At 50.3% G+C, this 12,259-nt stretch overlaps 1 protein-coding gene across 1 annotated transcript; it reads left to right on the plus strand.

Moving 5' to 3' along the window:
• The first annotated feature begins 8,653 nt into the window (after nucleotides 1–8,653).
• On the plus strand, nucleotides 8,654–11,622 carry Dusp1 (dual specificity phosphatase 1). The gene is made up of 4 exons (XM_031353365.1): nucleotides 8,654–9,201; nucleotides 9,438–9,583; nucleotides 9,954–10,173; nucleotides 10,569–11,622. The coding sequence occupies exons 1-4, from the start codon at nucleotides 8,835–8,837 to the stop codon at nucleotides 10,937–10,939; spliced, it is 1,104 nt and encodes a 367-aa protein (XP_031209225.1). The 5' UTR covers nucleotides 8,654–8,834; the 3' UTR covers nucleotides 10,940–11,622.
• The last annotated feature ends 637 nt before the right edge of the window (nucleotides 11,623–12,259 follow it).

Consider the following 12,259-nt stretch of genomic DNA (forward strand, 5'->3'; position numbering starts at 1 on the left):
CCCCCCCCCCCCGTGTCCCACCCAGGTGGGAGGCTCTGAATGAGCAAGTGAGAGGTGCAGAAGAGCCTATGAGGCAGAGCTGAGGCCTTGGCATTCCAGGAGGTCCAGCCCTCTGTGACTTGCATGAAGTCACTCTCCACACCATTCAGTGAGTCCGGGGAGCGGGGAGCCACCACTGTGGTATCCAGGTGAGAGATTAGATACAGGCTCCTTATAGCGCCATCCTTTCTCAAGCAGAGGTTCGAGCCTGGGGAAGGGGCAGGACTCCACTCTTTCCTTTCTAACTGGGGACTGTCTGCATTTTAACTTTTTAAAGTATACTTAAATTCAGTTGTGAGCTCTTTCTTATTCACACCTTTCAACTTACAGAGTGTCAAATGTGATCTTAGGCCCCATACATTTTGAGTCTTATCTATGATCCCTGATGCTGCTGCCTCCACCACTAAGGCAGGCCAAGGAAGTACATTTTCTTCACAGGAATATGTTTCCCTTACTGTCTGTTTAGAGACGGCCATAAAGGCCATAAAGAATTCTCTTGCAGGCATGGCAGTATGCATCTCTAAACCCAGCACTTGGGAGGCAGAGGCAAGGGGATACCTATGAGTGTCCAGCTTAGTCTACAGAGCAAGTTTGGGGACAGCCAAGGATACACAGAGAAACCCTGTCTTAAAAAACAAAACAAAACAAAACAACAATCAGACAAGAAGTAAAAAAGGCCAGCCAGGGCTAGGGAGAGACACTGTCTGGAAACAAAGCAGAGGCAGGAGTTGGGAGAGAACTTGTTCTTGGTGAGATCAGCATTTGTCTCCAAGTTAGAAACATTCCCCCCTTTGCCCTTTGGCCTACAGAGCTTCACCTCATGAAGATCTTACTAAAAACAAAACAAAACAAAACAAAACAACAACATGGATTTAACTTTCATAACACTTTGTTTTTTTTTTTTTTTTTGATTGTTTCTAAAATTGTATCCTACCTGTGGGATTATGGAGGAATCTTCACACATTTTGTTGTAAAACTTTTATGGTTTCAGGCTTGGAGCTAAATGTTCAGTGTGAGGAGGTAGTCACACTATTCTAGTCTGAGTGTCTGAAGTACGAGGCTAGAGCCCTACTCAGCTACATCCTCAGGCTACAGATCATCCCTGTCCTGCTCCAATGTCTGTTATGCCCCTGTGAGCTGAGATGTCACAGTTGCCTTTCTGGGCTCTGGTGTCTATGGCTCTGTTGATCCTCCATGGTTCCAAGCTCAGCCTCTTACAGCAGCTTGGTGGAATGTATTCGTGTCATGTAGGGCATAATTTCTTGTCTGTTTTTCCTGGCTATTTTTGATTACATCATATCAATGTACTTAATTCCAGGGAGTTAACAACAAAAGTCAAACACAGCAACTCACCCTTGGTCTTTTCATATGGTTCATGTTAAATGACTATCCCATGGGTCAAGTGACATGTTCAGGGTATTGAGTCATCATGTCCAAAGTGAAGGGGGTGCCCCTCATATCCAGAGAATATATCTTTACAACATTTAGGAAGGGGTCTCTTTGAGAGCACAAAAGACAACGTGACACATTGGCATCCCCCCTACCCCCAGTACTGAAGACCATGACCTTTGGAAACAGGGTCAGTTACACGTGTAAGTAAGTCAATGTGAGGTGGGCAGAGTGGTTTCGATCCAACATGAATAATGTCCTTGTGGAGAGGGGAATTTTGGCACAGAGAGAACCTCATGTAAAATATAAATGCAGAGGTGGGGGGGCGGGGCGGGTAATCTGCAGGAACCCAGGTGGGATCAACAAACATCAGCAACAGCTTGCTGGGAGTTGAAGGCTGTATTCTCCCATGAGGACCCTGTGGTCACTTTATTACCATGCTTCTGGCCTTCAAAGCTGATTGCTGACCAAGTTCTGTTCTTGAAAGCACTTGGTTTGTAGTTTCTACTGTGGCCATAGTCAACTAAATAAGCCCTTGGAGGGAAGGTTTAGGCCTATGTGAGCAGCCCAGTCAGGATCAACAGAGGCATGCATGGGCTTTCCTGTCCCTGACCCCAAGCAGGCCCACCCAAGCCTGTTCTTGCCTGTCTTGGAGTCGGCTGAGCAGAGTGCATCAGGGCACTGAAGGTGTGACTTCACTCTCCATGGGTGGCCAAACCCATTGAGGTCAAGGCTGGCAAATGAGTCATCTGTCCAGTGCGGTCAGTGAGTCAGGCAGGCCCAGGGTGCCAGTATATTCGCTTTTCCCTTTCTTTTGGAACCCAGAAGCATCTAGAAGTGGCCCCTACAAGTTATCGTCCCTGACAAAGGAATGCCGAAACACCCCACCCATGTGCCACACCTACTGTGTGTCCCAGCAGATAAGGACAAAGGTCTTAGAAGGCAGATGGGGAGGATTGGAGTGTATCTTTGGGAAGGGTCACCGATCTCTAGGCTCCCTCTTCTAGTCACATGGCGGCAGTAAGGGTCTTTTCCTTGTGGGTTCCTATCACCGTCATACCAGGATGTAAATATGAAGCTCCTGGTGGAGGGCCAGCCTGCAAGCAACCCTCCAGGAGAGACATATAGTTGTTGCTAGTAAGAACCACCTCCAAATAAGTTTCCCACAAAGGGAAAAATGGAACACTGGGTCGCATTATCTCCAAGGCTTCATCTGCAATTCTGAGCATTCTTTGGATGACAATTCTCCTTGCCCTCCAGGGAGACTTTCAAATAGACAAAGCATGACCTCATTTGCTCCCACTGATGTTAATTACTGTTTCCTAATTGTGAAGAGGAAATTATATCTCCACTTGTATTCTGTTAAAAGGAAAGGAAACCAGGAGAGAGCCATCACTTCTCTTGTAGATGCCAGTCCCCTCAGCCAGCACACAGCAGGGTGTGACTCTGCCAGCTCTGGCTGGTGGGCTATGTCCTTGGGTCATGAAGGGGTCTGTAGAAATGGCAGAGCCTCACTGTCTCTGCCCCTCTGCTGTTTCCTGGACTGGTCCACATGTTTGCCCAACAAACTGTGAGCTTTGTACTGGGGACCAAGAGGAGTAGCCACTTATAGCCAAGCTCACATGCAGGGAGGAGGGGCAGATGGTCCTCACAGGGGAATGTGCCAACTGCAAAGCTTTAGGAGGTATCATTCCAGAGACAAACGCATTTCTGCGCAGTGGTCTGATGGGTAATGACTGCTGCGAGGTTACCGGGGGAGAGAGGGGCTGGCTCCCAGCAGGAAAGTTGCAGGCAGTGGAGCCACCTGTCAAGTGTGTTTCTAACCCACACTAGTTTAGAGTTCTCCAAGCACCTGGCACTGAAGAAATTCACACCCATTCTTAAAGACACTTTGCTATCTCACAGAATGTAAGCCTACTATGTGCTGGACATTATTACTGCAGAGGAGAAAAAACACAGGCTTTGCCCTGCACCCACTCCTCTGACATCCTTCCATGCTGAGGCCCCACTACAAGGCTCCTCACTTGCCACCAGCAATAAGCTCCTGAGGTTCCCCTGTTTGTTTGAGGCCATTTCTGGCTCTGATGGCTGTGGCTGCATGATAATATATTTTAATTCTTTTCTACGATAAGCCTTGTTACTTTATTGGACCTAAATGTCTTGGAGCCTACTACCCACTTCCCTAAGTCGTGCACAGATCAGAAAGGAAGTTCCTGACAGTTGTTAACTAGGACAGGTCTCTGCCTACGTCACACCTTAAGAACCATTAATAGATGGCAAATGCCGGGAGGTGGTGGTGGCGCACACCTTTAATCCTAGCACATGGGAGGCAGAGGCAGGCAGATTTCTGAGTTCGAGGCCAGCCTGGTCTACAGCCTGAGTTCCAGGACAGCCAAGGCTACACAGAGAAACCCTGTCTCGAAAAAAACAAACAAACAAGGTGTTTTAAAAAAAAGAGAGATGACAAATGCACCTTCTAGACACTGAAATAGGGGACCAAAGCAAGTAGCATTCTAGGATAGATCCTGGGGAAGAGTTTATAAATAGCTACAGAGTCACAAGAATGCAAGTCAACTGAACATGTTCCTGGGCCTTCCAGGCACCAGCCTGTGTCAGGGGCTGGGCCAACTTTTCCCTTTAATGGAGTAAATATTTTGGGCTTCATGCCACTGAGGCTCTGTAGAGAGAGGTGGGGCTAGGTCTGGTTCCTGGGTTGGACTGTGTCATTCTCTGTCTCTCTGTTGTTGTATCACCCTACAGAACAGACACCATTCCTATTAGATGTGCAAACTATGAAGGAAGTAATACAATCTGTTCAACCAACACAAAGCCCTTGAGCTGGGCTCCGGGCCCAGGCTCGACCACTTGAACTTGGTGGTAACAATGAAGCCACTGCCTGCTATAGGACAGCCTTCCCATGCTTTTGTCTTTTTTCTTCCTTGCTTTCAAAAGTTACACACTGGAGTAAAAACCACCATTCTGTCTGTATTTCAAAGGCAGAGACCGCAAGGACCCCTGACCCTAGCAGAGATAAGCAGTTAGGTTGAACACACAGCTGGTACCACACTGACTCGTTAGGATGTTCTGAACACCGTGTGACTTTGGACAAGTTGCTTAACCTCTCTGAGCCTCACTTCTCTCAAAGGAGGGGCCTGAATGACAGGACGCAGCTGCTCAGCCCTCCCAGGCCTGATCGGAGAGCTGTGTGCAACAGTTACACAATAGAAGCTGGCTCTGTCCTCATGCCTGGGTGGGGAGAGTGATATTATCCTTGCCAATACATCAGGGTGGGCCAGAAAGGTATCAGGGACAGGAGGCCCTGGGTCAGAAGAGCTAGGCGAGTTCAAACACTATCCAGGGTTGCTGCAGGCATCTCTGCTCTCTGAGGAAAGCTCCAGGCCATCTGGGAGCCAGCTTGCAGAAACTGAGGCCTCAGGAGGTAGATATGGCCCTGTGCCAGGGCTGCATGGAGACCCTGGGCATGCCCCTTCTCTGAGCTTAGCAGCTACCCACTTCCAGGACTGTTGATGAGGTCAGGAGGTTGACACCTGTGAAGCACTTGCCACTGAAGAAATTCACCAGCATTCTTAAAGACACTTTGCTATCTCACAGACTGTGGCCCCACTATGTGCTGGGCATTATTACCACAGAGGAGAAAAACACAGGCCCTGCCCTGCTTCCAGCAAGTATGCAGACTAGTGGCATAAGGCAGGGGTTAAGGGACTTCCTCACCAGCAGTCTTCCAGAGCCTGGGAAGGAAAGAGAAAGCTAGCAAGACTCTTGGTTTGCTCAGACAGCTCGTTTGCTTAGACAGCTCCGTTGCTTGCTGGCTCTGCCGGGAGAAGAGTCTCCGGAAGCTCGAAGCTCAGAAGACAGGGTCAGGCAAGGCAGCATGAGCAAGGCTGTGGGGGTGGGAGAGACCTAGAACATTCAAGGAACACAGGCTCACTGAGTTTTCTTGGAACCCAAGAGCAAAATCAAAGCAAGTGGAAGTCAGCCAGAAGGCTAAGAGGACTGGGGACCCACGCTGGTGTGCTGTTGGATTTGGGGTGGGGGGGACATGGGAGTCAGAGGTTACTGAACAAGAAGCATCTTGTAGCTTGGATTTAGAATGTACCCCCCCCATAGGCTCATGTATGGAAGCCCTGATCCCCTATAGCAATGTGCAGAGAGAAACTTGGGGAAAGTGACGTCCATCTCATCAATGGATATGAGAGTGGACTCAGAGTCTGAAGGACTATCAGGCAGAGTCCTCCTCTTCCTCTTTGCTCTGCTTTGAACTCCCTACCACAATCTTCCTTACCACCGGCCCATTGTGATGCTGCTCAGTAACCTTGAGCTGGCACCTCTACCCCCCACCCCTTTTTATTTGGTTGTTTGAGACAGGGTTTCTCTGTGTAACCTTGGCTGTCCTGGAACTCGCTCTGTAGTTCCAGGCTGGACTTGAATTCAAGAGATCTTCCTGCCTCTGCCTCCCAAGTGTTGGTATTAAAAGCATAAGTCATCACCATCCGGCCTCCATTTCCCTTCCTAAGCTGTTTATCTCAGTGGCATTAAGCTGACTGACCCAGGAGAGACAGGGAAAGGTGGCTGAGGGGTATCGCCCCTCCTCTGGAAGCAGCTCTTCTGCAGGGATCCCACCAGGACTTTCTCCCACTGTTTTATTTCACTCTAGATGGGCATTATTCTCCATTTATAAATATAGAAACCGAAGCTCAGAAATAAGTCATTTGCCCAGGGTTACAGAATAGATAGCACTTTCAGTCATCAGTGGGGAGCTCCTCCCCTAACCCCACCCAGACCCCAAGACAAATCCAAATGAGAGGAACTGACAGGTTCATAGGCTGTTGCCAAGCCTGCACATGGACTGTCCCCACAGGGCCCCCGTATAGAAGCTGACACTTCTTTCCCAGTCACAGGGAGGTGTGGCATGGTAAAGTGAATGAGAAAGGCTACACAGTCAAGGGGAGAGGCAGGCTGTCTTTTGGCTGATTCTTATCACCGTGGGCCTGCCTCTAGAGTTGCTTCTAAGTACACCTGGAATGGGGAAGCTCTCAGGCCAGTGAGGCCTCTCCTAGAGTTGACATCTGATTCACACTGTCCCAGGTCCTCAGCAGCTAAGCCTCCAGTGCCAGCTGCTCACCCTTCCAACACAGCAGCAGAAGCCTCCAGACACCAGGGCATTCTCACTGCCTGGATTGGGACCTGGTGGCTATACCTCTGCTGACAATCTCTGAACAAGTGGACCTTAGTGTAAGTCTCTATGGCACCTGGAGAGAGCTTTCTCTCAGCTGGGGCTCCAAGCAATCAATGCCTTCCTTATAGGTGTCTCTCAAAACCCACCTGGCGTGATTCTCTAAGGTTCTGAGGCCAGATCCTGAAACACACAGCACATGGGCCATGTGACCTAAGAATCACCATGTTGGGAAGGGAAAAAGTGAGTTGAGAGTGGATGACTCACAGGAGGGGAAAGGTCTGGATGTTCTGCCCCTCTGCTTCGCAAGGGAATGCCACCAAGTCATGCATGGTACCAGTTGTACTGAAACCACCTTGAAGGCTCATCGGAGAAGAGGGTAGCTGGCTCCCCAACAGTCAACTGACTGCTGGGTTCCTGATCTCTAGGCTCCTTCTAGGAAGGGAAGAGAGCAGAACTCCAGAGAAACCAGCAGACATCTGACTTCAGTGCCCAACCATGCCACTGCAGTCATATAAAAAGGTCTTTTTGAAAAGTTTGGGGAGAGAAGGGTATAATGAATGGCCTTGCAAAAACAAAAACAAAAACAAAATACAGAAAAAATCGAAGTTGGTATGCAGTTTGAAAAGGCAGCAGCTGTAACATTTTATGATTCAACGCAAAAAATATGTTGAGGTCCTCAGCTGAATAAGTAGAATAAACAAATAATTTTTTTTCTTTCTTTCGCTCTTCTGAGATGCAGGGAGGGCGGTGTTATCTGAAGATTCCTTTGCTGTTCTTTTAGGATCAATGTACAAAGGAATGTAAAAACGCCCTTTAAAAATATCGTCTTCTGAATTTACAGAAGAATCTAGGCAGAATGCAAGAGCTAAGAGGGCCAAAGCAGACGTTGCTGGGCAAGACACATGGTGGCCAGTAAAACACCTCCCCCTACAAAGAGGAAGAAACCGCAGAATGTTCCTGACTCGGCACCCCTGCAGAGTGGTGCAATGTTTGTGTTTGTGTATCCAGCTCCGTGGGGTTGCGGCGAGCTCACGGCCTACCCTGTAGTCATGGAGCTTTGGGGAAGGACACAGACACCATTGGGGGTCTTCCCAGGAGTGATGAGTACAGTTTGTCCCACAGAGTGGCGGATTCAAGGCTCTCAGCCTTGTCATGGAGTGCTCAGCTTCTGTTCAGTAGAAGAGCTAGGCACGAGGGCAGATGCCGTTAATCCCAGCACTAGTGAGGCAGGGACAGGAGGATCTCTGTGAGTTCAAGACCAGCCAGGACTATACAGCAAGATCCTCTCTCAAACAAAACAAAACAAAGTTGTGTTGAGGGCAGAGGAGCAGCGGCTGGCAGCATCCTCTGATGACACGCGTCAACGTACTTGGCGATCCCTGGGCGGCGCTGTGGAGCTCTACCCAAGTCCCCCCAAATATTAAACCTAGGCTCCACAGATCTTGCAACCCTCCTCCCTTTACTCCAATAAGTCCTCTAGGGACCACCGCGGTAAAGATAACACTCCGGGGTCGGGGTGGGGGAGCTAACTGGAAGTGTAAAACTTTAAAAGTGACATTCAAGAAGGACGTCTCAACTCTCGCCATTTGTCCTCGGTATAGCCAGAGGGTTATAGACCGAGTTAGTCATCTCTCACTACCCACTCCCCCTTCCCGCTCCGCTCGCCGCGCCCACCACCCCAGCAGCCGGAGCGGGGCCAGCTGAGACCGTGATACCAGGAGTGGCCCCGCTCGCTTGGCGGAGACCCGGGGAGGGGAGCAGGGCAGGTGTCCTCAGGCCGCGCGTCCTGGCCACCCGGGCTGGCAGCGCGCCGTCCTGCCCCGGAGGACAGGAGGGTGGGGGCCGGGCCGCGAGCCAGCGCTCAAAGCCGACCGGCTCCCAGGCCGATGACGTCTTTGCTTTTGGCTTTGGCGGCGCCAAGCCCGGCAGGGCGGGTGACGTCACCACCCGGTCACGTGTCCACCATTCAAACAAACAAACCGTTTCCCCCACCCCCTGTGCCGCGCCCGGGACCGCCCCCGAGAGGCCACATAAAACCGAGCTTCTCCGGACGAGCGCGCAGCGGAGGACTAGAGGGCGGGACGCGCGGTGAAGCCAGATTAGGAGCAGCGAGCACTTGGGGACTTAGGGCTACAGGACACTTCACAAGATCGACAGACTCTTTCTGGAGAGCCGCAGAACGGGCACGCTGGGGTCGCTGGGGCTGGCCATGGTGATGGAGGTGGGCATCCTGGACGCCGGGGGGCTGCGCGCGCTGCTGCGAGAGCGCGCCGCGCAGTGCCTGCTGCTGGATTGTCGCTCCTTCTTCGCTTTCAACGCCGGCCACATCGCGGGCTCAGTGAACGTGCGCTTCAGCACCATCGTGCGGCGCCGCGCCAAGGGTTCCATGGGCCTGGAGCATATCGTGCCCAACGCCGAACTGCGCGGCCGCCTGCTGGCCGGAGCCTACCACGCCGTGGTATTGCTGGACGAGCGCAGTACCGCCCTGGACGGCGCCAAGCGCGACGGAACCCTGGCCTTGGCCGCGGGCGCGCTCCGCCGAGAGGCGCGCTCCACTCAAGTCTTGTTCCTCCAAGGTACGAGCCGGCTCTGGCAGGACTTCTGCCATCAGCTGGGGAAGGGGCGTCCCACCTGGAGTGTGAGGGCGCCTGCGTCCAGTCTCCAGGGGCTTGTCACTGGCTTTGTTTGACTCCAGGAACAAAGACTCCCTAAGCTTTCCTTGTAAACTCGCAGCCCCTGGTGGGTGGGTGGCTTGTCTCCAGGTACTGTGTCGGTGGTGCTAATGGGAAAATATGTACCTTTGTATTCTCAGGAGGATATGAAGCGTTTTCGGCTTCCTGCCCTGAGCTGTGCAGCAAACAGTCCACCCCCATGGGGCTCAGCCTCCCTCTGAGTACTAGTGTGCCTGACAGTGCAGAGTCCGGATGCAGCTCCTGTAGCACCCCTCTCTACGACCAGGTTAGTAGGAGTCCAGATCCATGCAGGGCTGGGAGCTGGCAGAGCTGGCAGAGGTCTGGGAGGGTTGTGCCAGGGAGGATACAGAAATCGGCTGCAGCTTTATTTATACTAGAGGGGACACGAGGATCTTTATTCCACCATGAAGCGGTTGGATGGAGCCGAGTTGCTCCCAGTTGCTGGCACAGAATAGCTTGTTGGCTCTGTCCAGGCCAATGGGCTCGATTCTTTACTATTATTTTAATATGTCAACAGCAGTGCTGAGGTCACCAGTTTCAGAAACTCCCTTTTTCAGCGGGGAGTTTTTGTGGGCGTGGGGACTGGTGCTCACGCCGAACAAGCTTGACGAATGCTGGACTGTTTTGGATTTCAGGGGGGCCCAGTGGAGATCCTGTCCTTCCTGTACCTGGGCAGTGCCTATCATGCTTCCCGGAAGGATATGCTGGACGCCTTGGGCATCACCGCCTTGATCAACGTCTCAGCCAATTGTCCTAACCACTTTGAGGGTCACTACCAGTACAAGAGCATCCCTGTGGAAGATAACCACAAGGCAGACATCAGCTCCTGGTTCAACGAGGCAATTGACTTCATAGGTAAATGGAATAGATGTCTGGGACCTCTGCTCTCTGTCCCTACTGTAGCCACTGAGCCCAGCCTCTTGGGTGGCAGCTTAAATGAGCCTCGCCTGAGCCTTCCTCCTCACTGAGACTCAAATAGTTGAACTGACTGAGACTCAAATAGTTGAACTGATGGTCTTGTCCAGGATTATAAGTGCAGATACCAGTCTGGGTTTAAATCCTTTGCTATCCTGCAGTACACACATGGAGTCTGCATGATAGCATGAGGCAGACCCTGTCCATCTCTGGACAGAAGGGACACACATGACATTTCTTAGCCATCCTTGATCTGGGCTAGACATTTCTTAGCAATCCTTGATCTGGGCTCAGCTGTTCTGAGTTTTTGAGTAACCCATGACTTTGTTTTCCAGACTCCATCAAGGATGCTGGAGGGAGAGTGTTTGTCCATTGCCAGGCCGGCATCTCCAGGTCAGCCACCATCTGTCTTGCTTACCTCATGAGGACTAACCGAGTGAAGCTGGATGAGGCCTTTGAATTTGTGAAGCAGAGGCGGAGTATCATCTCCCCCAACTTCAGCTTCATGGGCCAGCTGCTACAATTTGAGTCCCAAGTGCTGGCCCCTCACTGCTCTGCTGAAGCAGGAAGCCCTGCCATGACTGTCCTTGACCGGGGCACCGCTACTACCACTGTCTTCAACTTCCCTGTCTCCATCCCCGTCCACCCCACGAACAGTGCCCTGAACTACCTTCACAGCCCCATCACGACCTCTCCAAGCTGCTGAAGGGTCAGGGGAGGTGTGGTATTTCACTTGCCACCGGGACGCCACTCCTCCCATGGGAGGAGCAATGCAATAACTCTGGGAGAGGCTCATGTGAGCTGGTCCTTATTTATTTAACATCCCCCCCCAACACCTCCCGAGTTCCACTGAGTTCCTAAGCAGTCATAACAATGACTTGACCGTAAGACATTTGCTGAACTCAGCATATTTCGGGACCAATATATTGTGGGTACATCAAGTCCCTCTGACAAAAACAGGGCAGAAGAGAAAGGACTCTGTTTGAGACAGTTTCTTTGCTTGCCCGTTTTTTTTTTCTAGAAACTTCATGCTTGACATACCTACCAGTATTAACCATTCCCGATGACGTGAGCGTATGAGAGTTTTACCTTATTTATTTTTGTGTAGGTAGGTGGTCTGCCATCACAAATGTCATTGTCTACTCATAGAAGAACCAAATACCTCAATTTTTGTGTTTGTGTACTGTACTATCATGTAAATAGACCCAGGGCAGGTTTGCTTTCAGCACTGATGGACAAAGCCAGTGTTGGTTTTGTAGCTTTTAGTTATCAACAGTTGTATGTTTGTTTATTTATGATCTGAAGCAATATATTTCTTCTTCTGAGAAGACATTTTGTTACTGCGATGACTTTTTTATACAACAGAATAAATTATGACATTTCTATTGAGCTCTTCATGTTTTGTTCTTTGGTGACCCCACGCTTGAGCAAGTGGCACAGGGAAGCATTGGACATGGGTGAGGTTGACCCATGGGTTCCAAGGAAAGAATGTGGGAGACATGTTTGAAGCACTAGCTGCTGCCTATCACCTAGATCTTAGCAGAGGGTCAGGGTGCAAACCTGTGTCCTTTAACAGGCACAGGAGACACCATGTCACTTGCGGAACTTGAGTGTCTCCAAAAGCATTTGCCTGAATTACTGTCTCTTGCTAATATTTCCCTTGGGAATCATGGGGATATTCTGCACATAGCTCCCCTCCATGAGCTATGTGCAGAATACCTGGATTAATGTGTTCTCAGGATATCCAAAGCATGGGAGTAGCCTACCCTCAGATAGGCTCAGGTGCTGTGTAGATGAAGAAGGGAGGCTCTGAGTAGTTGAGCAGCTAGAGTAGGCAATTGGGAACTGTGTTTTGCTTTCTAAAAGTTTAAACTTTTAAACTTTGTCACTTGTTTAGATCATATATAGAGAATATGTATATATACATATATATATAGATACACATGTATACATGTATATATATAGACATATATGTCTATATTTATGACAAATATACATACATGTATATATACATACATAGATGTGT

Source organism: Mastomys coucha, unplaced genomic scaffold (assembly GCF_008632895.1).
Source record: "Mastomys coucha isolate ucsf_1 unplaced genomic scaffold, UCSF_Mcou_1 pScaffold5, whole genome shotgun sequence".
NCBI lineage: Eukaryota > Metazoa > Chordata > Mammalia > Rodentia > Muridae > Mastomys > Mastomys coucha.

Excerpts from the sequence above, each read along its gene's own strand:
- Dusp1 (XM_031353365.1), top strand. The coding sequence starts at position 8,835 with ATGGTGATGGAGGTGGGCATCCTGGACGCCGGGGGGCTGCGCGCGCTG. Across the intron at positions 9,584-9,953 it reads GCACCCCTCTCTACGACCAG|GGGGGCCCAGTGGAGATCCT; the intron begins GTTAGTAGGAGT and ends TTTGGATTTCAG. Across the intron at positions 10,174-10,568 it reads CGAGGCAATTGACTTCATAG|ACTCCATCAAGGATGCTGGA; the intron begins GTAAATGGAATA and ends TTTGTTTTCCAG.